The 26,115-nt window shown below is 37.9% G+C and overlaps 1 protein-coding gene across 7 annotated transcripts in view; it reads left to right on the top strand.

Moving 5' to 3' along the window:
• Positions 1-901: 901 nt before the first annotated feature.
• The window catches only part of YAP1 (Yes1 associated transcriptional regulator), a 105,930-nt gene continuing 80,716 nt past the window's right edge, over positions 902-26,115 (top strand). For 6 of the 7 annotated variants that reach the window (XM_036259763.1, XM_036259762.1, XM_036259761.1 and 3 more), the window contains exons 1-2: positions 1,439-1,759; positions 4,755-5,005. In XM_036259763.1, coding sequence (XP_036115656.1) covers positions 1,439-1,759; positions 4,755-5,005 — 572 coding nt within the window. Of the gene's footprint in view, positions 1,760-4,754; positions 5,006-26,115 lie in introns of all 7 variants that reach the window. The other variant, XM_036259759.1, reaches the window with a different exon arrangement.

The following is a 26,115-nucleotide window of genomic DNA, read 5'->3' as shown; positions in this document are numbered from 1 at the left end:
GATTAAATTTTTTTTCATTGCTTTTAATGATTTCAAATGGACTCCTTCCCACATAAGAGAACCAGGTACCTGGGTTGAGCTCCTCCCCCATTAATTTCTTACTCAGTCGGTGACATTCAGGCAAAGGGATAAGAAAGGAGTGGACGGACTACCAGCTCATTGAGAATGAGAGGTAGGTACACAGAGGAATGCTTGTAACCGAAGTTAAGCACCGACTTTTTCCGCTTAAGTTTTCATGACTATGTTGCAAGTTTCAGTGCTAAAAGTTTTCCGTTTTAAAAAAAGGCAATTTTGTTATTTTTAGTAAATTATATCAGTCACAGATCTAGTCCCAAAGCTTCAAATCGCAGTAAGCGTGTATCCCTTTGAAGGGATACGAAGTGAAAAAAAAAAAAATCAAGTTAATGTTACAAAGAATGGACCCTTATTAAAATCAGTGCCTGTTAACGGGTATCCAAATTAATTCCGACCTATCCTTGAGGCTTTAAGCCCGCACGGCCTTGCGGTTGGTCCAGGTGAGCTTATGTGGGAAGGGTTTAAGTGGGTTTACCCGTCCCCTGCCGACCTCTTTCGGCCTGAGCCATTTCGCATCTCGGGCGAACTGGAAGTCCATCATCCTTTCCCAAGGACTGGACGGGAAAGGGCCGGGCTGGGCGGGCGGACTTCCTGCGGTCAAGGGCGGCCGCGTTCTACGCCGAGACCAGAGTTCCGACCCAGCCTTGACTCAGCGGTGGTCGTCGGGTCGGGAGCCTCGCGGGCGCGCTCTGGCCGGGCGGGGAAGCCCGGGCGGAGGCCTGGACCAGGGCGAGCTGGTCACGTGCAGCCGGGAGGGGCGTCGGGCCCGGAGTCTGCAGGAATGTAGCAACTTGCAGGGGAAAGTTTCGCTCCGCGGCCGCCCCGGATCCAGTGCGGGCGGGCGCGCAGAGGAAGGAAGAGCCGGGAGGAGGCGGAGCCGGTGAGCGGCTCGGGCGGGCGGTTCTCTCAACTTTAGTTTTGGCGTCTGAGGCGAGTTTCTGTCTCAGTCGGGCGCAGCCGCCGCCGGGGAAAAGAAAGGGAGGAAGGAAGGAAGGAACAAGAAGAGGAAGTAAAAGAGAAAGGGGGAGGGGAGAGGCAACTAGCTGTCCGGCACCCGTCAAGGGAGTGAAGGGGAAAAGTTCTCAGGCGCCGCAGGTCCGGGTCTCTCGCAGCCCCTCCCGAGGCGCAGCCGCCAGACCAGTGGAGCCGGGGCGCAGGGCGGGGGCGGAGGCGCCGGGGCGGGGGATGCGGGGCCGCCGCGTAGCCCCCCGGCCCTGAGAGCTAGGAGAGCGTCGCTCCCGCCGCCCAGCGCAGCCCGGCCCGCCGCCCGCGCCGCTTCTCGCATCTGGGCCCGTCGAGCAGGGGCGCCTGGGCGGAGCCCTCGCCCGCCTGGTCGGGGTGCGCGTCGGGGGAGGCAGAAACCATGGATCCCGGGCAGCAGCCGCCGCCTCAGCCGGCCCCCCAGGGCCAAGGACAGCCGCCCGCGCAGCCCCCACAAGGGCAGGGCCCGCCGTCCGGGCCCGGGCAGCCCGCACCCCCGGGGTCCCAGGCGGCGCCGCAGGCCCCCCCGGCCGGACACCAAATCGTGCACGTCCGAGGGGACTCGGAGACCGACCTGGAGGCGCTTTTCAACGCCGTCATGAACCCCAAGACGGCCAACGTGCCCCAGACTGTACCCATGAGGCTCCGGAAGCTGCCCGACTCCTTCTTCAAGCCGCCGGAGCCCAAATCCCACTCCCGACAGGTAACCTCGCTGCTCCTCTGCCCATTTCCCCGTTGGGCGGGCCCCGGGCTCGGGGGTGCTCGGGAGCGTCGGCGGCCAGCCCGGCCGGGAGAGGGGGTCCGGGGGCTCTAGCGGGGCGGGGATCGGGGGGAGTCTCCCGAGTAGTGGAGAAACTGGAGGCGTCCGCTTGGCCGCGGTTACGGGCTCCCCGCTCATCTCGGAGTCCGGGGCCGAGATTTGTTTTCCCCTCGGAGTTTCTCTCTGCGGTTGCAGTCGCGAGGGGCGTGCTTCCCCCCTTCTTCCTTTCTTTCTTTCTTCCTGGGGTTCCCGGGAGGTTGGCGGGAGTGGCGGGGGAGGTGGGTAGGAAGGAAGGGGGTGGGGAGAATCGGCCCGGGCCGCGGTGGGCTTGCACAATGCGCGCGCCTCCGCGCGCTCAGCACCTTCGCTCCCGCCGCCGCCGCCGCCGCCGCCGAGCTGGGGGAGGGGGAGGGGGGCCTCTGGCATTTGTGTGTGGGTGAGTTGCCAGCGGCGGCCGAGTTTGTGAAGTTGAGCCCCGAGCCCCCTTTCCTTCGGGGCCTCCAGATCCACTTCAGTCTCCTGGGGAGTCAAATAATTGTTCTCTTGTTTTCCTGTGTTGATTAGGGGTGGGGGTTGAACCAGTCCCTTCAGTTTCTTGCTGTTTCTCCCCCTCCCCCTTCCCCTCCCCCTCCCGAAAGCATTTATTTTCCTCGTAGCCCCGGCCCTTGCTGAATACAGGATCCAGACTTTCCTGGAAGTTGTTTATGGAGTTAGTCCTTTCACCCCTTGGCATCCCTTGTTCCTTGGATCTCGGGCACGCTCGCTCTTATCAAACTTAGTGGGTTGACGTGTTGGTGTCCCAATTGTAGACTATTATTTACATTCTGTTGAAATGCTATTAAATTAGCCACATCTGCACGTTGCGACGTTGCGCAGGACCTGAGTTGCGCTTTACAGTCCCTTGGTTTTAACACAAGCCTTTGATAATACATTACAGGTTGACTCATAGGCCGAGTCCTGCCTAGTTAACTGTGATTAAAAGTTACTGTTTGGGAAGCGATGACTAATTCGAGGCTTGCCATTGCTTTTTAATTCTTACTGAGAATATGACCGTGGCTGTTCCACATACACAGCGTTCGATTATTTTGTCAACTTGATGCAGCATTGAAGTGAAACTATTATAGAAGTGTTAACATTCCGACAGGTCCCAGTAGATTTGTTTAGTGTAGGTGTTTCTTTCTTTCTTGACCTTTTTTCAAAAAAGTACTTGCTTCAGGCTAAACTTCAGTTTCGGAACTTTGCCCAAAAGTTAATTGGTTTTCCAAATACTGCGATGTAGTTAGTCCACTTGGGCAGTAGTAACTTGAGTGAAAAGAAGAGTTATAGCCCCCACTCCCATTCCCCCACTCATTTGCACGGCTGTTGTAGGTTCTCCTGCCGAAGACTACGGGATTTTAAACTTAGAAAAACTCACTTTTCCTGCTGACAAAAACCTGGATTAAGAAGGAGGAAGGAAAAACAATTTAGCTGCTTTCCTAAACACTTCGATTTGTAAGAAGTAGACTTTATGCCTTTATCTTTTACCCCTGGAAGTGGGTTTTTGGACTCATTATGGGTAAACGTGCATCCTACAGACTACAGGGCTGTGCTGCTGGTTAATGTGTTTTGAAAGCAAAATACACATAGGAGATTGAATTCCCCATTTTGTGGCACCTATAAGCCAAAAAGAATTGCAACTGAAAAGTATACTTATCCTTCTAGTAAATAATTTCGCAAGAATGTATATCCAGCAGTTTATTGATTTATAGTATTGATTGTCTAATATAGTTTTGTTTGTTCTTAATATGTTTCTTAACTAAGTGTTGTGCATCTGTAACTTTGACTTTTATTAATGACTTCCTAATTCTAATGTATTCTGATTGGAAACTCAGAAATGTATGTGACTTTAAGGCCTCTTTTGATTGCTTCCAGTCTCCCTTCCTTGCATATATGAATGTAGGAAATTCTAATTTTGATAATCAGCTCCTAATTCTAATAATGGAATTTAAATAACTGAATTATGAATAGTTTGAATATGGGTTGTAAATACTATTATCCACAAACTATTGGATATAAATTTACTCATATATATACATGTATATATCCATGTTTTTTCATCATGAAAACTATTTTATAAATGAGAGAACTGAGACTCCCAGAGATTAAGATATTTACACTAGCCAGCTTGGACTGGGACCTAGAACTTTGGGGTCTTAGGGCAGACTTTTTTCTGCTGTTACACAATGGTAAATATGTATGTGTCTAAGATTTTAAGTTTTATTGTAATTAAACTGTTGACATCTTTATCATCTAGGTACAAATATATAGTTGGGGTTTCATTCATTAGGTGGCTTTTAAGAACATCTGGATAGTTCTAAATCTTTGCATTTATTAAAAGTTGTATAACTTGTGATGATTGTTTTATTGATGGCATTTGTCCATGATGAGGGGAAAAAGACTGTCATTTGTTTAGGGCTTGGCTTAGAAAAAAAAAATAACTACTTAAAACGTAATAAAAAAAAACCCACTATAGTTATTTCATTCCTTGGGTTATCTTTATACCTGGAACATTTTAGAACTTGGAAAAGCACTCATACTTCATTGACCTTGTAGAAAGTAGGTTTTAGAATCCAACATTTATTATTGTAGGGATGTTTCATTCATTCTGTGCTATTTGCCTATAAAATATGTAGAAAGCACATCGAATGTGCAGTAGGTAGAAAATTCACTTAGATGAATTGCTCATCAATAAAATCACAAATGTTTGTAAAAGTACATATTAAAACTACATGAACATTTAAGAATATCCATCTGCAAAACTATATTCCTCTGTGTCAAATATTAAATATTAAAATTTGCCTTTGGTACTTAGATATTTGGTTGCAATGAAGTCTATCTAGGACATTTAAAGGGACTATTCAAAAACAATTTTAAAATTTTCATTTTAATATTCCTATAGGCCAGTACTGATGCAGGCACTGCAGGGGCCCTGACTCCACAGCATGTTCGAGCTCATTCCTCTCCAGCTTCATTGCAGCTGGGAGCGGTGTCTCCTGGGACACTGACCCCCACTGGAGTAGTCTCTGGCCCAGCAGCTACACCCACTGCTCAACACCTTCGACAGTCTTCTTTTGAAATACCTGATGATGTACCTCTGCCAGCAGGCTGGGAGATGGCGAAGACATCTTCTGGTCAGAGATACTTCTTAAAGTAAGTGAAAATAATGGTGGGAGATTGTTTTCTAAGGAAAATGTATTTTGGAAAAACAGTAAAATGGTATCAAGAATTAAATGTCATTATTTTTATATATTATTTAATATTTCTGTCAAGTTCAGTTAATCTTTCATATTTTTGTTTTGATATGATCTAAATACCTTCTTTAGCTTGTGTAAAATTTGACAGCTTGATTGATTCTTGGTTCAGAGCCTTTTAATAATCTCTTGTGGCAATTTGGTATTCTCATTTTAAGTTTGTGCCAGACCTATTAATTAGCCTAGCTCAAAAGAAAAAATACCATGAAAAGTTTCAAATTGTGACAATTATAGGGTTGGCATAGTGTTATAGAGTAAGTATAGTACTACTCACATCTTTTTAAGTAAACATTTTATTGGTAGAAATCCTACAGGATTTCTTTGGGAGTATAATTTTACAATCTTTTAGATTGTGAAATGACAAATCATTTAGCTGCAGTTTGATGTGATTTATCAGGGATTCCCAACCCCACCCCACCCCCACACACAATGTAAAGAGAAACAGAATTTCCAGGTTTGATATACAGTCTTTTAGTGGCAAACTTACTAGCAGATCTTCAAAATAGAATCCCTCCTCTCCGGGAAAACAAAAACAAGGCTGTTGTCAATTATTTTTATCAGACTTTTGTCCTTAACAAAATGATAAAATTTCATTAAAGCTGAAAAGATTGAAATAAAATTCTATCCCCTCTCATTTTGAAATTATAGATAAGACCTTAATATTTTTATCTGGCTCATTTAATTAAATGTGTACAAAATGGTTTTTAAAAGTAATTATTACAGACAAATTGTTGTTTTAAAAAAGGTAGCTTACTTGGTACTATTTAATCAGGTTGAGATAGTAAAAGTGAAAAACAATCTGTGTTTTGATTGAGATTTGTCTTGACAATCTACTCCTTAGGCAAATGTAACATATATTTATTAGATCAGATAATACAATTAACGATACTGTTTTATTGTGTGAGTCTTAGTAAATATTTTATATTAATTGGCTCTCAGGGTAGGTTGTTACTTTATAATGTAAGATACAGTTTTGTGACAGCCTTATTAAGAAGATAAGCAGAGGAAAAAGTTTGATCTTGAAAAATTTCTACAGTTTTTGCCTCCTTTCCTGCAACATTTTTCTTCTTTTAATTCGTTTTCTGGTGTCCTGGTATCCATTTCAAAGGGTCAGGTTTCAACCAGAACAATAAAGGGCCTGGACTGGAAAGTACACACAAGTCTGGCAAACTCATCTGCATGAGCAAGATCATTTCTTCTCAAGCAGACATCCAAAGTAAATGATTGAAAGAGCTGCTAGCTGTGAGGATGTGTCTTTAAGGGAAGAGTGGAAACAAACCAGGTTGTTAGGCGGAAAAAAGAAAGGCTGTACTTTTTTGAACCTCTCCCTGCTGGGTCACATGCTGACCTGGGGAGATTTTTTAAACAGTTTAATAGCCTGCTTGCCTTCTTTTCTTTGGTTGATTCTGTAGCTGAAAGTATAAGGTTAAAGAGCAACATTTATGCTCTCCTTAGTCTTTTGTATCTTGTAAAAATTGCTTATTGGTAACATCTGCCTACATTTTAATTTTGAGTGATCTTTTTGTTTTGAGCTGAAATGTTCTATAATTTATTTTTTAAAGCCTCCAGTGGTTCTTCCTTTGAGAAGTATTTTTTTAAAGATATTGATAAAGATGGATTAATGAAGAGTGGATACACATACAAACCACATCGCTCTGAACACCTCACTCTAGTGGGCCTGTAGGGAGGGTAAACCTGGCCAAAGTAATATGAACATTATTCTCTATGAGTAATTGTTGCAGCAGTGGAGAGAAACCTACCTGGATAAGAAAACTAGGGAAAGGGTAGAGAAACGTGATTGTTCTTCAAGATTTTTGAATTTCATTGTTTAGAAGTTGCTAAGAGGATAAATCTTAAAAGTTCTCATAACAAAAAAAAAGCCCTGGCCGGTTTGGCTCAGCGGTTAGAGCATTGGCTGCGGTCCAGAGAGACCCGGGTTCGGTTCCCGCTAAGGGCACGTACCTTGGTTGCAGTTTGTCCCCAACCCTGGTTGGTTGTGTGGGTGGCAGCCACTCGATGTGTCCCTTTCACGTCGATGTTTCTCTCTCTCTCTCTCTCTCTCTCTCTCTCTCTCTCCCCCCCCACTCTATCTGAACAAAAGATGGAAAAATGTCCTCGGGTGAGGATAAAAAAATAAAATAAAATAAAAATTAAAAATAGTCCTGACCAATTCTTCCTTCTAAAAAAAAAGAAAAACTGTGTAAGGTGACAGGTGTTAACTACACTTATTGCAATACATGAATGCCAAAGGGGGTATTTTTGAGGGACTCTCATGTGGAAGTAAAATTAGGCTTATTATATGTTAAGAAACATTAGGATTTTTGACTCGGCATAATTTTCTTATATCATACCTTTCAGAAATAGAAGGATCTGATCTCGGTTAGTAAAAACAGGCAAAATCATGGATTAGATAGTACCTGTCAGGAATTATAGAGAGGGGCCACTAAGTATTGGATGTGGAAGATGGGTATTACTTTTCTAATGATTAGTCTGCTTTATGAACAATATGCAATTTAGAGAAAAGTTATAAAAAGATTAGTTCACATGCCTTTAGCTATGTCCATAATGTTGTTGGCTGTGTGAGTTGTCATAAACAATTTTATTTTTGTGTATTGCACAAAATGATTAATATCTGTCCTGGCAGTGAGTCAAAGATGATGTTGAGTGAAGCTTTTGGAGCAAGTTGCTCCTGTCAAAAGTCATTTTTTTTTTTTTTTTTTTTAATCCTCACCCGAGGATACTTTTCCATTTTTTGTACAGATAGAGTGGGAGGGAGAGAGAGGAAGGGAGAGAGAGAAACATCAACGTGAAGGGACACATCGAGTGGCTGCCACCCGCACGACCAGCCAGGGCCGGGGACAAACTGCAACCGAAGTACGTGCCCTTAGCGGGAACCGAACCCGGGTCTCTCCGGACCGCAGGCCGACGCTCTAACCGCTGAGCCAAACTGGCCAGGGCTCAAAAGTCATTTTTATTCGAGGACATTTTTTGCATTTATATTCAGATAGAGCAGGAGGGAGAGGGGGGAAGAGAGAGAGAAACATCAATGTGAGAGAGACACATCGACAGGTTGCCACCCACAAGACCCCAACCAGGGCCGGAGTCGAACTGCAACCAAGGTACGTGCCCTTAGCGGGAACTGAACCCCAGACTCTTTGGTCCATAGACTGACGCTCTAACCACTGAGCCAAACTGGCCAGGGTGAGTTTTGATGTTTTAAAGTCAGGCTGTCTTTGCAATCAATATTTACATATTTTCCTCATATATCTAAAGAAGATTCTTGTTGCCAGCTAGATGTAGAACAAAACTAGTTGTATATTTTACATTCATTTCAACAGTGAAAAATTATATCTTACTAAACATTTTTTTAGGTACTTATTGGAACTAACTTCTAAGTTATAAGTATATAATTTATTGGGATTTATACTTGAATCATTTATACTTCATTAATCATGAAGAAATCTGATTATAAAAGGTCCAAACTTGGAGGTGGTGTAATTTGATTGAAAACTTATAAATGTTGACTTTGGAAATAACTAAATTTTTGCCTTGTCACCACAGATAAATGATGTTTTGGAGTCAATTGGCCATCCTCTTGTTTCAAGGCAGTGTAATTATTGAAGAAGGATTATAGACAGGCAATCATTGGTATTTTTAAAGCCCTTCCTGGGTCATTGAGATCTTCTGGAGGAGACTTGTGCCTTTGCTTGGCAAGTGATAAAGTAGAATTCTGGTGATACTAGCTACATTTATCAATGACACATATTTAAGCTCTGGTATGATTGTGAAGTATATATTTAAAAAAAACATGGTCTGTATAGTATATATAATATTTTTTCTAGTGAATTTACTATTTAAAACTAAGTTCTTCAAAGTTGTATATTGAGCTTTTATTTTTTTAAATCCTTTCTCTTTATTACTCTGAAAAGTATTGCCTTCTTCAGCTGTCTTATAGTTTTCCTACAGGAAATAGTTTTTCAAGTAGTTGGTTAACAACTTCCTATTTCTTTATAAGCTGCTGAATAACTTCCTGAATTAGTATTCTGTAATATCTCTGGTTACAAGGGGTGTTTTTCTCAGATTTATTTTATTGAATCTGATACCTTGTAACTATTACCTTGTACAAAGAACTTCTTGTATATAATGTACCATATAGGACTTCATACTTTGATTTAAGGAATCTGATCCAACGATTTTTAAAAGTTTGTAGATTTGCTTTGTTTTAATAATGTTCTAATTTTTAAAAGATCATTTTGTTTTATTTCTATTATTTATCGCTTTCTGAGTACTGGTCAGTGTTTTCAAACCTTGAAGACTCAAGGTTTCTTTTGGCTGTGATCTGATTCAAAGTTATGTTGAGTATCTTGAGCCACAGTTTAAAACATTTTTCCCCCCAGAGATTTTCAACATTGCACAGCACATAAATTAGCCTATTTTACATTAAGTGAACTTGCCTTGCAGATATTATTGATCACTATAAATGGTTTGATTACTTTTTGTTATGTTATTTCAGAAGGTAATGCTCCACTACTTTAATTAAAGCTACATAAGAAATGTGTCAGTTAAAGATTAATTAAACTGTTTCTTAGAGAGGAAGGGAAAGAGATAGAAACATGGAACATCAATTGGCTGCCTTCTGCACTGAGCCCGAAACCCAGGCATGTGCCGACCAGGAATCAGACTGGAACCTCTCAGTCCATGGGATGCCACTCAATCCACTGAGCCACATGGTCCAGGCAAGATGAGATTTTTTTAAGAGGAACAATGTAATAAAGAATAAGGTTATTCTGGTTTTTATTTTTTAGTTTATTGCTATAGCAAGTGTAACTTGATATGATTTCCTTTTAAAATGAAAGCTTATAATTTTGCCATTATATGTTGATTAAGCTAAAAAATAAAAACAAAAAAACCCAACCCCACAACAATTCAAATTGTAATCACAAAGTATTTCCCTATCTGAGGGGAGGGCCAGTCTTTGCCTGTTTGTCTTGCTATTGAAGTTGAGTGGGGAGAGAAGATGAAAGTATGCCCTCAGCTCTAAGGAAAAATTCTTGGTTCTGCTCAGTGGGTGGGCATCCTAAGGAAGAATGGCCAGCAGTGCCACAATGATTTAGGCAGAAAAACTCTGGAGGAACTGTTGAATACAGTGGCTGAAGAAAAACAGTTGTAAGATAGTGGATGTGACAGAGTAAATAGAACATGGAGATTAATTTATTTCCTAGGGAAAATAATGAGTTTTTGTAGTGTGAACTTAGAAAGATGTTTAGTTAACAAACTATATGTTTAAATGCAGCAAACTCTCAATGGGCTACAAGATGGTAGGCTAATTTTGTTTAAAAAATAACATTAAGAAAAATATCCCTCCCTCAAAGCTCATGTTAACTGTTAAGGGAAAAATCTAAGTAGTTTTTGAATAATTGAAACATTTAAAAAATAATGTTACTGTTCTCCTGAGATCAGTTCTCACTAGTAATGTGGGATAATGTTTTACTTTGGGGAAGAGATAAACTCTAAACCTAACCTTTTAGCTATCAAAATGTATAGTGAAGTTTAGGGTTAGGACAAATCAAAGTGAAGTCATTTTAAAAATCGGTTGTTAAGACTTAAGATTATTCAAACTTTATTTGCTATCTTCAGTAATAGCATAATTTAGCCATTAATTATGGCTTGAAAGTTTAAGAATAGTTGAGTAGTGTTGTATAAAGGGAGGTCTTAAAGAGCTATGTGATTCTATAACTAGGGTTACTAAGCGATGCAGTTCTTACAAAAAGGACTTCTGATTCTAGGATTAATCAGAACTTCAAGCCATGAAAGGGGCATTGCTATTTTTATGAAGAAGAATTGCTTCATGGTTCTGGTTGCTCAAGCACTGTAGCACCAAGTTTCCTGGGAACAAGTACTGTCACAGTGGAAGCACTTCTATTGGGTAGGACTTAACCCCTTCTAAAAGCTAACAAAGAAGTTTAGTATAATCACAAATTCACAAGGTTTTTTTTTCCTTTTAATATTTTAGACAAGAAAAAGTGGTCAGTAGTTTAATTTTTATTTGGTCTTTAGCATGAGAAGATTCATAATCTTTAATACATCAAACATAAGATATTTCTCTGAATAATGTTGCAAATAGAGGTATCTATTAAAATACTGTGTTTTCTTCCACAAGATATTTACAATGCTTTCTTTGTGGCTAGTGCTATTACTTATCTATCTTCACTTTAGCTTGGTTCTTTATCTCTTCCCTGGACTTATCAAATCTTCAGCTGGGACTTGATCTGGGGGTGGTAAAAGTTCTTTTTGTTAAAAAAGCTCCTTTCTTCCTCTTGTAATTGCTTACTTAACCTAAAGTAAGCAGGTTTTTTGTTTGTTTTTGAAGTAAGTTCTTTATTTGACTGTAAGAATATTTAGATACGTTCATGAATACTTACTATAGACCATTTGATTTGGGGTTTAGAGTCAAGGCTACTTTCTTCATAGTGCTTCTATGTGCTTTCACAAAATTATATGTGGAACTAGTAAGTTGTTTGCAATTAAACTTTTCAAATATTAAGAAGTGACTGTGATATGCAATTTAGCTTTTGGGAAGGAACTAAACCCTACTGTCTGGAAAATGAGGGTAAAATGTAGATTTTGTTAATTTACAAGCATGAATGTATGATTCTTTTTTTTAAATTCTCACCCAAGAATATATTTCCATTTATCTTCAGATTGGGAGGGAGGAAGGAAGGGAGAGGAAGAGAGAAACACACATCGATGTGATAGAGACATAACGACTGGTTGCCTCCCGCATGACTCCAACCAGGGCCAGGGATAAACCACAACCGAGATGACCAGAATCGAACCCGCAACTTATTGGTCTAAGGGCTGACACTCTAACCGCTTAGCCAAACTGGCCAGAGCTGATTCTTTTATTTGATATAATGAAGTTGTCCTCCCTCTTTCTCCTCCCCTATGTACCAGTTTTTATAGCTTTTAAATAGGTGTATTTAAAAAAATTTTTTTTTTCTTGATTGATTTTAGAGAGAGAGGAAAGGAGAGGGAGAGAGAGAAACATTGCCTGCCTCCTGTGTGTCCCCTACTGGGGATTTGGCTCTTGAACCTACGACCTCTTGGTGCATGGGTTGACGCTCAACCACTGAGCCACACCAGCTGTGCTAGGTGTATGTTTTTTATTTTATTTTTGTTTTTTATTATAAAAGTAACAGATGTTTGTATTATTCATTCTGGGACTTTGCCTCACTCTCATCCAGGCAATAGATACATGGTAGGTAACAGCATTGAGATTTTATGTTTAACAGTATCTGCCTGTTAACATATTATGGGCAGTTTCAGTGTAGAATTAGGTCTAGTTATTTTTCCTTGGACTTTCAAAGACAATTCATCATTTTATTTCAGCTTCTAGTTTTCTTATTGAGCATTTAAGCCCAGTTTGCTCCCTTGGGGATTTTAGTGTTTTTGGTTTTTGTTAGGTGGGGATGATGGTGGTCTTAAATTTCATGGTGTGCCATGCTATGAGCCTTTTTTAAAAAATTTCACTGTAAGATTGCATGGTTTGGAAATGGCCTTCAGTGCGAATGGTGCCTCAACATTTTGCAGTGTAGTTGCCCTAATTCTCCTTCAGTCCTGGGAGAGATTTTTTATTAGGTCTTGTATAATTTCTTCCAGTCTATTTTATCTGTTCTCTTTTTCTGGAATGACTAGTCAGAATAATTTTTTAATTTTCTTATCTTTACCCCCATTTTTCCTTCATTTAGCCTTTGGGTATGCTCTCTGAAATTTCTAAAGGAGGTTTCAACTTTAGCTTTTAACTTTTCATTTGCCCCTCTCCCCCCAAATGCTATTATTCATAATTTCTAGAGACCCTTTTCTGAGCTCATTGTTCCTTTGTGATTTTTTATGACATGCTGTTCTTATTTCATGGATATAGTAATAAAATGTCTCTCTGAGGATATAGCAGGTGTCTCTTTAAATTTTCTTCTGCTACTGTCAGTGTCTCAAGTGTGCTTCACTGGAATGATGTAACAGAGACCAGCCATGCTCTGAAGTTGTCGGGGCCCTAAATGTCAGTATCTTAGTTAGGTTCTCTTGTACTGGCCAGTTTCTCCAGATAAAAATCTGCAGTTCTCTTTCTAGAGAGCATTGGTGGTGATGGGTGTTAAGACTTACCACTGGTGTTTTAGGGCTGACCAGTGGGGCTTCATCCCCGCTCTTGGCTGTGCCAGGTATTGGAATCCAGAACCTCTGGCTTCATTTCTCTGGAACAAAGAATTTCCCATTTCCTTGGGCCAGAGAGGATTGTGTGCAATAGGTTTTTAGAAATTATATGGAGGCTGAATTTTTGTAAATCTACTTTGTGATTATTAGGATGACTATGTAAAGGTGCAATTTTCTAAGCCTAAAACAGTACCTAGACAATTTTATATGATTCGACCTAAATACTACAGGATTATTTTTAAGTGAATACGTCAATAAATACTTTTACCAGGCAAATGACTAATTCAATTACATTTGCTCAGTTTAGTGTCAATTTTGCTAGTTTACATCTTTATGTGTTCGATTTTTTTTAAAGGGGGATCTCTGTACTTTGACATCAGGGCAGTTGGCATTGGGCAGTGAAGAAATTCTGTTTGGAGGGTTTGGATTCTGAAGTAGTGTGCAGAGGCAGAGACTGGACATATGCTATTCTTATATGTGATAATGGAGATAATCATATCTGTATTAAAATAATCATATCTGTATTAAAATACATTTCAAGTGTTTTATCTAGTATACATGGTTTTAAAAAGTAGGGCTTTAAAGTAAAACAGTTCTTTGAAGTTAGTGTGTATCTATCTGTCTTCCTATATTCCTTCCGTCTGGTTTTCATTAACATATATGGTGGTAGGGTAAGGAAAATATTTATGCATATCTAAATTGATTAAATTGGTATACTTATGTAAGTTAACCCCCAAAGGTATATGACTTGGTTTATTTTAGTATAGGTTGTTGCTTTCCCTGGCATGTGCTCTTTTAATAGATAGCTCAGAAAAGTAGCTTGTGCTCTCTTCAATAAGACATTGTCAATATCAAGAATAATATTACTTTAAAGAATTTTCTTTTTCTGCAGAACAATTTACTTTTATTTTTAATTACAATTTTTTTTTTCTGTTACAGTTTACGTTCAGTATTATTTTGGAGAGAATATATTCTTTACCTATAAGCTAACCATGGAAATGTGTTAGGATTTCATGAAAACTGGGTTTAGGTTAAAATAGATTTATCCAGAGGTGGTGACTGAGATGTGTTAGGACCCTTTGTTATTGATGATTCTAGTGAATTTTTCCAGACTCACTTTCATCAGTCTCTGCCTTGATTAGGTAAAAAGCTGTTATATGTGAAAGTGTTTTGTGGAAAAGAGGAAGCAAGTCTTTTTAAAACCATGTAAAATCTTAAGTGACCAATGCAAAATCTGACCTGAACACTCCAGCCATCAGTGAGAAGTGTTAAATGGTACCGAAAAAGTGGATACTTCGGAGTTATAAAAGGTATTGAAATGTTGAATGATGTGGAGGAGTAGAATAGAATCAATACATTTTAGTTAACTATGTAGAGTCAGGAAGTGTGTTAAAATAGCCAAGTGCTAAGGTTAGAAATGAGCTAAATAAATAAATAAATGGAGATTACTGAGACCCTGCCTAGAACTAAGCCTTACCAATGATACAGTCAGTTAAAATTTACCAAGCTCACAAGCTCACCTGGATAACTTTTTTTTTTTTAAGTTAAAAAAAAAAACCTTTGAGGAAGAGTTGGCCAAAATACAGATGTTTCTGTTTTTCCTCTACACATGTTCAGACTGATAGAGGTTATGTTTCAGAAATTGTGTAGTTTGGATGGGCTCCAGATGATGTAATAGGATCACTTTTATCCCCTCCCAGCTGGAGGGTGTGCAGATTTTCCTGTTAGGACTGGTAAAAAATCTCTTCTTATGGGTGACAAAATAATCACTGTTTTCAGACAATGATATATAAAATTATTATCACTGTCCTCTCTCTGTTTAAAGACAAAGTATGCCCTTTGTGTACCTGTCTATTAAGTTTTCAGTTAGTGCCATTATATTATAGATAAAAATTTGCACAGCTTATCTATCAGTGTCCTGACTACTTCTACTCCCTCAGACACAGGTTGATTTTTCTCAAAGAAGTACTAGATTCTGGATGGATGGTGTGTGTTGGGTCAATGGCACTGATGTGTTGTTGTTGTTTTTAATTCACTATATGTGTTTAGTGGTCTCTTGATTGCATAAAAACCTACCTACTGGTTTTATGTAGCAGGCATTATTTTAAGGATTCACTGGGTCCCACTCTGTGGGGGTGGGGCAAAATTAATAGTATGTCAGTCTTGATGGATTGAATGGGTTTTAAGACTCCATTCATTACAAGTCATCTCGTTTGGTTTTTCATTGCTAACTGTCTCTCACTGGAGAACCTGTTTGAGGCTAATTATAAACTCACTAAAGACAGATTTTGTCCTCTTTGTTCAATTTTGTGCATGTAGCTTTGGATGTATTTACTGGCAGATGACATCTTTTAGACTGCTCACTTATTTCAGTCTGTTGGTTATTTCACCCTGATTAATGCCTTCAGACCCTGCAATTAATGCAATGCAACTTTGCTAAAAAGATGCTAGAGTATTTGCCTTGTGTATTCTAAAGTTAATTTAATAAGTTTGAAGTTATTCTTAAATTCAAACTAGAACTATTTATAAAAGATATACTACTTGTCCTGGCTGGCTTGGCTCAGCGGTTAGAGCATTGGTCCGAGGACTGAAGGGTCTCGGGTTTAATTTCTGGTCAAGGGCACATACTTGGGTTGCAGGTTTGATTCCTCAGCCCCTGTTGGGGTGAGTGCAGGAGGCAGCCAATCGATGTGTCTCTTTCACATGGATGTCTCTCTCTCTTCCTCCTTTCTACTCTCTCTAAAAGTCAGTGGAAAAAATATCCTCAGATGAGGATTAACAACAACAAAATAGATAATAATCAAAACACAGTTCTAATATCAAAACACTTGAAAAACCATTAAATGACTTGGTTTTACTCACTGCTTCAAAAAAATGTTTTATGAGTGAGGAGCATCTATTAAATGAACATTGTCAAATAAGATTGTATTCTGTATGCATTTTAAAAGTTTATTTTGTTATTGCAACCTATTTAAGATTTTTGGGGGGCTACTTTTGACAGTATTTGTCAGAAAATGCTAGTTGAAAGGGATTCTTTTCATTTTTCTGGTACTGTTTAAATTTATCTTAATGTTCATTTGTTTATCAAGTACATTTTATTAGAGGTATACAAAGGGAATATAACGTATTTATGCATTGATTATTTCTATTTTACATATCACTGTATAAATTGAATTAATAGTAAAATAAATGTAAAAACTACAGTTTAAAAAAACCAGATAAATTTTTGAGAGCTTGTTTATTAAACCGTTACATTAAAATAAATTATAAAGCAAATCTGCTGATACTCTGCCTATCACTATTAGAAGTTACTGTGGAAACTAAATTTTTCTTTTAAAACAGTCTAGGATTTTAAATTTATTAAAATTTTCCTGGGATACAGAATAGTCAGAATTCTTTACCAAAACTTGGAGTTTAATTTGTTCTTGGAAGGAGGTTGGGAGTTTCAGGAATGCTAGTATTAAGAACTGAATATAGTCGATAGCAACATAATTAGACTAAGATTTCAACACTTTTTTAAAAATATATTTTTTCTTTATTGATTTTAGAGAGGAAGGGAGAGAGAGAGAGAGAGAGACAGACATCGATGAGAGAGAACATTGATTGGCCACCTCCTGCATGCCCCTCACTGGGGATCGGGCCTACATCCTGGGCAAGTGCCCTGACCAGGAATTGATCCAGTGACCTTTTGGTTTGTGGGTTGATGCCCAACCACTGAGCCACATAAGACAGGCTCAACTCTGTTTTATAGTAAGTCACATGGAGGTTATTTACTTTTATTGGTTGTCTTAGTAAGCTGGCTACGATAACAAACCACTGACAGGGTGGCTTAAACAACCACCCAGTATTTCTCACAGTTATGGAGGCTATGAAGTCAAAGATCAAGGTGCCAGCAAGGTAAGTTTTATTCTGAGGCTTGTTGTCTTGGCTTGTAGGTGACAGCCTCTTGCTTTGTGTTTGCCTGACCTCTTCTTGTGTACACAGAGGTTTCCTTACATGTTGGTGGGAGCCTTTTAAGAGGATGAAGGCAGAAGCTGCAAAACTTCCTGAGGCCGTTACGTTATGTCACTTCTACATTCTGTTGGTCTAAGCATTTGACAAAATCACAGACTCAGGTTGGGAAGTAGACTCTGCCTCTTGATGGTAGAAGTTGCAAACTATTGTGACCATGCTTTTAAGTACCACACATGAATGGGAAGTTTTAAAAAAATAATGTTCAAAATAGGTGAATTATCATCTGGGACCTAAAAAACTCAGGGTAGAAGATAATATCACTGGAAAACAGTTTATACTATTAAGTAAAATCTCATTTTTTTGTGAATAAAGTAAAATAAGTTGATAGGTGTTTTTCTCTCGTGATGCCATCAAATCAGTCAAGTTATTTTTAAACCACTCAATAGTTTAGACAAAATATGGGCTTTGGTACATTTATGGTTCTAGACCATGGATTGTAATTGACATCTAATTATAATTATCCTCTAGAACTTGACTGGTATTTTACAAAAAAAAAAAGTCCCATTTTACATTATTTATCTTAAGATTAACTTAGGCATGAACACACATGCAACATACAGCAGAAGCAACCTGGTTTTCCTGGTACCTGTTTGTGTTTGATTTAATTACATTGCTTTCTGTTTCTACCTGAATACAGTTAAGTTGAGAAAAATCTGTATTGTTATTACTAATAGATTTTACTATATAAATTGGCTATTCGTTGCATTTTTGTTAATTTATATACTAGTGAGTTATCTGAATTAAGCTATATATGTGTATCATATATAAATGTATATATAAATATATATATATATGTATGTATCGCAGTTGTTGAGAATACAGTGATTTTAGAACATCTGTAGTTAAATTGTTCCTCCTGCTTCCCTAAAGTGTTTTCTGTGACCTCACCACATGTGTTTAGGTTTCCAGGTTGCTTATGAATGAACGCTCAGGGATCACTGCTTCACTAGAAGTTAATGAAGACATTCTTAAACATTTAATTTCAAAACTAAGCATCTACCTCTTCTAATAAAGGCCTATAAAAACAAGTTTTTTTTTCTCCTCTTTATAAAATTGAATGATTTTTAAGAAGCCGATTTAGTTCTTTGTAATTTGTTACCTAAAAGTTGAATTTTAAACTGAATTAGATTTTAGCACTGTGATTCGTACTTCTACAATCAGTAACATGGCTTGCAGGATATCCCTAGTTGTTCCCTTGACTTTTTTTTTGTTTTGTTTTTTTTTTAAAAAAGGTCCATGGCGACTCCTCCATTTTTGGTAGTGGAGTTGTATTGGGTCTATGAAGAGGCTTCACAAGAAAAAAAGAGCAGCTATTTATGGAGCATTTCCTCAGGCCTGCAATTTGAAGCCATTACAGCAAAGTTGCTGAGCAAGTCCGTGATTACATGCCAGCAGTCACTGAGGCCCCCACCCTGCAGCTTGTGTGGATAAGAGTTCAGGACTACTGCTGTGCAAAGTGTACCCTCTTCAATTATTGTCAATTGCTTATTTTTTAAAGAGCAAGTGGTTTTCATACATTCTAAATCCACTATCTTAATAGATAGATTATTAAACAGTTGTAGGGTGTAAGCTAGTTTCTGAGTTTTTAAATAATTCAGCATCCAAGAATATGATTTTCCCCATCCTCCACTCCCTTTTAGTTAATTAAAATCAGGTCATCTTATCAAATGCAGATCTTGTTCAGCAGTTTTGCTTAAGCTCACAAAAACAGATGTTGAGTTGTCTATCAAAGGGATTTCAACTTAATGTATACATCCTGTAGACCTGGACTGGAATCTATGTTTGAGAGGAGTTTGATTTTTAGATTTTAGGTAACTTTGTTGCATACCTATAGAAACACCATTCATTTCATTTTTTTGTTTGTTTTAAATAGTGACAGAAAATAAATGAAGTGGGTCTCATTTGTGTTTGAAAACAGCATATGATGAAGTGAAAACCAATGAGCTTCGGTCTGCTCAGGAATAAAATGACGAGTAGCCGTTTTATCTTAAGCAGGCCACTTCTAATCTGTGAATTTTACAATTTTTCCACTCTTGGTGTCAAACTTTTAAAACTTAATAGCTTTTCTATGTTATAGTCTGGTATCTTAAAAAAAAATCTGGATCAATTTTAGGACATTTTTTAATGACAGAAAAATGGTTTTTAGCCATACCTGTAATTTTAATTTCAAGAAAGCATCAGCTGATAAAATTCGGATATGTTGCAAGAATTGAACATATGCTTTTAATTCAAATTCTTTGAAAGTGTTGTCATAATATAGGATATTTGAAATGGATTTTTAGTTATGAACATTATAAATATTTCCTAATTTACTATGTCTAACTCTCTCCTGCTCCTTCCCTCCAACAACCCATGATAGTTAACAACATAGACTAAAAGGAAAAAGTACAGTGTCCTTATTGGATGCCCACGAAATTACTATGCTTTTACAAAATGGCAACCTAATCCCTGAATAATACTCTTGAGTTTCACAGATTTGGTGCAATAGTGATTTCTTAATGTGGCAGTTATAATTGAGAGAAATTTCCTAGTTATGAGGCCTAAATTGAGATTTAGGTTATTTCTATAGTATTTAGCTGAATGATAGCCTCTGGAAACTGCTTTTTGGATTTTTTTTTTTTACACTTCCTCTCAACCCCCCTTCCAGCAACTATTTAAATGACATACAAATTCCTTCACAATTCGGCTCAGATTTTAATTCCCTAGAGTGTCTTCCCAGATTTTTCCTAGTCCCAAATTTGTTTTAGAGTTAGCCCAGTCTTCTGGACTCCCGCGTTGGGGATATGTTTTCACTTATAGACTTGTTGTACTGTGTACTCTGCACCTAACATAGTGCCAGCTCATATTACCTGCTCACCAAAAAAAAGTTGCGATTTGCTTTTACATGTTTTTCCAGTCATTTCAGAAGCATTGAGTTATTTTCATGTGTTGGTGCCTTCAGAAAGCTTCAGCATCACGCTCAGAGCTCCAGAACATAAGGATTCAGGAGGGTTCCAGCCTTCCTCAGGAGGCGCAAGGTGTGTGAAATGGTTAGAAATGACGTGAGAAAATGTTTTGCTGACTGCTAAACAATGTGGTATGCCCTAAGTACTAAATAGTTACTGTGTTAGTAATCCAGAAAAGAAGAGATTGAGTGCTGTTTTGGAGTTGTCAGGGGTTTGTGGAGGAGTTCGGACCTTGGTTGTATTTGAAGGATGGGTTAGGATTACATAAAATAGGATTTTATTCTATACCGAAGACTGAAAACTTTTCTTGACTTTGCTTTTTTTTGTGTGAATGGCTTTATAACTTTACAGTATGTGAATATAGTATAATCCTATGTCTGATAAAAAATCTCCCTCTTATTTAAATTTCTGTTGCCTGGTTGCTTGTCACCCCACTAGATATTGCAAGGCCCATTCAGTTCACCATTATGTCTTAAGCACTTAACGTATAATAAATGCTGGCTGGCTAGCTGATTTTCTTACTTAATTCCAGGAGCCTTGGTTTTCCTCATCTGTAAAATCAGTGGATTGAAATACATGATTTCTAAGGACTTTGCCAGCTCTAAAATGCTGTGAAAATCAATGAAAAAAAATGCATGTGAATTCCCAAGTGTAACTTAACTGGAGGAAAATGAAAAGTAAAAAAACTCTAACAGTGACACTAAGGGATCTATATAGAAATTCAGATGGAATTGATATTTAGGGCTGAAAGAGTTAGAAAAGAAAGGGCTGATATTTCTAGATACAGAATAAGTGATTAGTTTGGCAGTGTAGTTTTGGCAAGAATGCAAAGCGATTTTAAGAACTATTGGTTCTGTTTGAGGAAATAATAGCATATCACAAGTTGTTTATTATCTATTGAACTGGAAAAAAGATATTAGAAAAAAATTCAAGATTTAAACTGCCAGCTCTTTTCCATTTGTATCTTCTTTGTTAGCACAGAAACGTAGAGGCAGTCATCATCCCTAAGAGCCAAAAAAGGCTTTTTATAGCCTTCTGAGAGAAGAGCTATTCATTGTTGTCAGCCACAGCATAGCCGTTCCCAGATACTTTCCATATCTTTTGGAATCTCTTCTTTAGAATCAGTTTTAATTTTGGACTGTTTTGATTGTCAGATACAACTTAGAATTTTTTTAACCCATTGTAGCCAATAATATAAATTGCTAATTATTGTTTAGTTGCTTTATTAGTTCCATGTATGGAAGAATGTTAATTTGTGAATATGGTAGTGATTTATATTTAGATTCAATTTCAAAGAAAAACATTTATTCTTCTTTTTGAATGTGTAAAAATTATTTTATGTACTACATTTGATGTGACTGCTTTAGAGTAACCATATCTTGAATACTTGCTATATCAATACTTACAATGCTTTCTCATTTAATCTTCTCCATAGTCTTAAATATGTAAATATTACATGTTTTATAGATTGAAGAGGTGAAGGAACTTATACCCATCCAAGCCTATGCTATTACATAGCACTAGCTACTTCTGTTAAATCTGTGGCTGTCTCTACCATCAATAAAGTTCTTTTGTAGATTTAGTTAAATCTGTGCTGTATTTCTCATAGTCTCATTCAATATTTCATACTTATTTGGTGATTATTAAACAGTTGTTGAATTAAACTACAATGCTTTAATTTCCTCACCATGTCCCTTAAAAGAAATGACACCAGTAAGGGTGAATCATCTACTTGTTCAAACACTTCCCAAGTGATTCTGAGGTATGTGTCCACTTACCAAATAGTTATTGAATGAATTCAAAAGACTTAAGTTTTAGCATATCATATACTACTCTAAATCATTAAACATATACATCAAGCTGTGAAATGGGTAGGTCCTCATTTTACAGATGTACAGTACTTCCTCCCCTCTACTGCTGCTAATTTAAGTTCCTTTTAATATTTTATGAATATTTGTGATCACATATGTGAGAGTACTACCTAAACTTTGTAAAAGACCTTATTCATGTTGTCCTTGATTACCTGGCCTTGTTAATTGCTAAGAGTAGGTCACATGATATAGGCACGAAGGGAGAAGGGGGTTGCATAGTCATCTTGCTTTATCTGAAAACCAGTATTTTAGTTTAATAAATTACATGTTAATACTTACACATTGCATTAGAATTTGATAAGAATTTTATTTAGGCTCATGTTGCTCTGCTTTTATATAACAACTGTGAAAATTTAAATCAACACTCATTGTAACTTCCTTAATGAAACTGCCCTAAAAGGAATTTTCCACTTCTGGGAATGTTAAGCACCAAGAATGATTTATTACATAGTACCTGATTAAGAAAAAGTGGCCTTCTTAAGGACATGTAAAGAAGACTAAGCAAATATGCAGACTAGCAGGTGTGGTAGAGGGCATCCCAGCATTGGCAATCCAGTGTGAGAAGAGAGGATGACCTTCTGAGTACCTTCTGACTCCAGACCTGTGATCAGGAGTTTATAACTAAAGGTGTTTGAATACTGACATAATACCACACATGCCCTTTTAAATGAAAACTGAAACTTAATAGCATTATAAAAGATTATTTATGCCTACACATAGATAATTTTTTTCCCAACTATGTACAAAATTAGTTCAAGTTATATAGTTTTTATTATGATCTTAGGGCTGAATTATTTCCAAGAGGGTAAAATATTTAATTGTATAATTTTAAGTAGGGGAAAAATAGTTTTATTTAAGGAAATTTACCTTGTAATATTTTAGGACCTTCTGTTAAAATTAACACACCTGTTGTATGAATTTTAAATGAGGCTATTGATTTTACTAGGATGTTTATTTTTAAAGTACAGAATAAGCTTCTGCTTTTAAGAATTCAGCCTGGTGCTTCAAATGAGAGCTCATGTATTGCAACATTATTTATCTATTTTTATAAAGGGCTGTTAATCACTTGGTGCCACCCTGTCTGAGTCGTGTGCTTGTGGGTTGTCTACATGAAATCACTTGATACGGCCTTTCATTTCTGCAAAAATGTTTCTTATATTTTTAGCTCACCATCCTAGTATGAAGCTAAGTTATTTTAATAGAAATATGTTGAAACGAGAAGTTTACTTTTAATAAAATCTTTATTGCAGATGTTGCCCAGCCTTTTTGGAACAGGGTAGTGTTTAGAAGCAGATGTCAGTGTAGTTATTAAATATAATTTATTTATCCTACCTTTGGTCAAAGTACATGAGTGTGTGTTGTCCCCCACTCCCCTTACTATTTCTAAGCACAGTGTTTTGTTTAAAAGAAAGATTTGTATGTCCAATTTATTTCCGCATTTAAATTTGAAGTTTTCCTGGATACTTGTTTTTTGATGGGACGGTCATTTAATGCCTCTTGGATTATTCTGTAGGAGTGTTAGCAAGGGTTGTAAACTGGAGTTCTTATGTGAAATGTGAGACTGTGACTTCTTGATCCAAAGGCCAGGAGTGTTGCCAACCGAACCAAATTTTGCTGTTTCCTAAGAATAGAAGTACTCTGCTTAATGATTGGAGTTTGACTCAGTGCTTATGGTGTTCTCTAATGATTGGTCAGAATCCCAGATACACACGTTGGTTTTGTATGTCTTTTGAGTGGACAAGCAAGTATTTCTTTGTAGGAAGAGAAGAGGCAAAATGTGAATAATTTCTTCAGAGAGTTTGGGAAGGAATTCTAATATACTAGAAATACCACTGATACCCAAGACCTGCCTTTGCCCTCACCCTGTAGAAGTTGTTTTCAAGCATGAAAAGAAGTGTCCATTTTCATGTTAACTGTAAGTAATTTGAAAAGAAACTTGTAATAAAGGTATCATGTAAGTCATCCTTGGAAACTTAAGCCCTAGAAACCATAAATATTGAACTGAGGAAAAAAATTGAACATAAAGAAAGAATATTAGGAAGCATGAAGAAATAGTTCATCTGTGAGGCATGGAATATTTATAAAATGTTGGCCATATTTTTTAACCTATTTGTTGAAAAATAAAATAGCAGGCCTCATAGGTCTTTTTTTTTTTTTAAAGATTTTTTTTGAAGTTGATTTTTAGGGAGAGAGCAAAACATCAGTGTGAGAGTGGAACATCGATAGGCTGCCTCCTGCATGCCTCCTACCAGGAATTGAGCCCACTACCTGGGCATATGTCCTGACCAGGAATTGAACCAGCAACGTTTTGCTCCATAGGCAGATGCTCAACCAACTGAGCCACACTGGCCAGGGCATAGGACTTTATTTTGTGAACAAGACTAATAATACCTAATGAATTCAAGATTCTTTTTCTCAGGCCTAAGCTGCCTTAAATGTATTTCTACTTTTCCTATTCCTTTGCTTACTCACCTTTTTTTTTTTTTTTTAATCCTTACTGAGGAAATTTTTCCATTTTTTGTTCAGATAGAGTGGGAGGAAGAGAGAGAGAGAAACATCGATGTGAAAAGGGCACATCGAGTGGTTGCCACCCACACGACCCAACCAGGGCCAGGGACAAACTGCAACTGAGGTATGCGTCCTTAACGGGAACCGAACCCAGGTCTCTCTGGACTGCAGGCCGACACTCTAATCGCCGAGCCAAACCATCCAGTGCTCATCTTGTTCTTTATAATTTTCCAGCTTTGCATTGTTTTCATGCCTGAATATTTTAGAGTCTTTTCAGCACAAAAGAGGTTGTGAAACTATGGTCCACCAGAGAGATACAGAAGAGAAAGTCCTATTACCTGACCCAGGTAGTTGATAGGTCACTTAATCAAAATTCAATTAGGTATAGTTAGTTGGGTCAGTTATGTCAAGGATTAGTTTGGTTAGTTAAATTAGTTGTCATGAGCGGCTGGTGTGACTCAGTTGGTTGAGTGACTTCCCGTGCGCCAAGAGGTCACCAGTTTGATTCCCAGTCAGGGAATATGCCTGGGTTGCAGGCTCAATCTCTAGTAGGGGGTATGCAGAAGGTAGAACATTGATGTTTCTCTCTCATCAATGTTTATTTATCTCTCTCCCGCCCTCTCTTTAAAGTCAATGAAAACATTTATAAGAAAAATAAAATAAATTACTTGTCACATTTATGTAATGTACAGGTCTGTTGAACCACTAGCCTAGGTATTAAGATCAATCAATCGCCTGTTACCAAGCCTTTCTGGTCTCTGGACCACCTCTTCCCCTTATCCCCTCTTCCTTTCCACCATGTACCACCAATCAGCTGCATTGCAGTGACCAGGCATGTTCACACATATGTAACTTCACATGGCATGTTCCCACTGTTTGGGCTACTTATCCAAGAAGGTCTCCCCAACCTCTCCATTTTTATTCTACCATTTAAGGCCCAATTCCAGCTTAGTACTGCCACAGGTTGTTCTTTAATTTCGTTGACAGTATTTGAACCACACATATCAACTTTTGTGGTGTTAATTTCACTTTTTTTAAAAATTATTATTCCTATAGCATTTCTTTGATTCTAATATGTACATTTTTTATATTTTAACTTGTGAAATTAGGGCACTTCTTACAATTCATGGGACCTTAATATGATTAAATAAGGTACCTCTCTGGTGCTTATTAGAGAGAATTGAGGTTCTGTGGTTGCCTCCCTTCTGGAACTTGAACTTCTTATTGGGGCCATATCTTGAATTAATCTGCCAAGCACAATACCCAATAGTTTCTGCTCAACTGTTGTTGAATGAAATTGAAATACTTCACTTGGCTTTTACTATACTCAGTTAAATTTTATGGGTATGGTTTGTTCTAAAATATATCAACAATAATAACAATAATGATTACCATTTGTTAAGCGTTTATTATGTACTCCTACTAGTTCAAGTCCTTTATATGGAGTAACTCATTGAATCCTC

Source organism: Molossus molossus, unplaced genomic scaffold (genome assembly GCF_014108415.1).
Source record: "Molossus molossus isolate mMolMol1 unplaced genomic scaffold, mMolMol1.p scaffold_m16_p_13, whole genome shotgun sequence".
NCBI classification, from domain to species: Eukaryota; Metazoa; Chordata; class Mammalia; order Chiroptera; family Molossidae; genus Molossus; species Molossus molossus.
The sequence above is the reverse complement of the archived record's forward strand: the minus strand, read 5'-3'. Positions and strand labels throughout refer to the sequence as shown.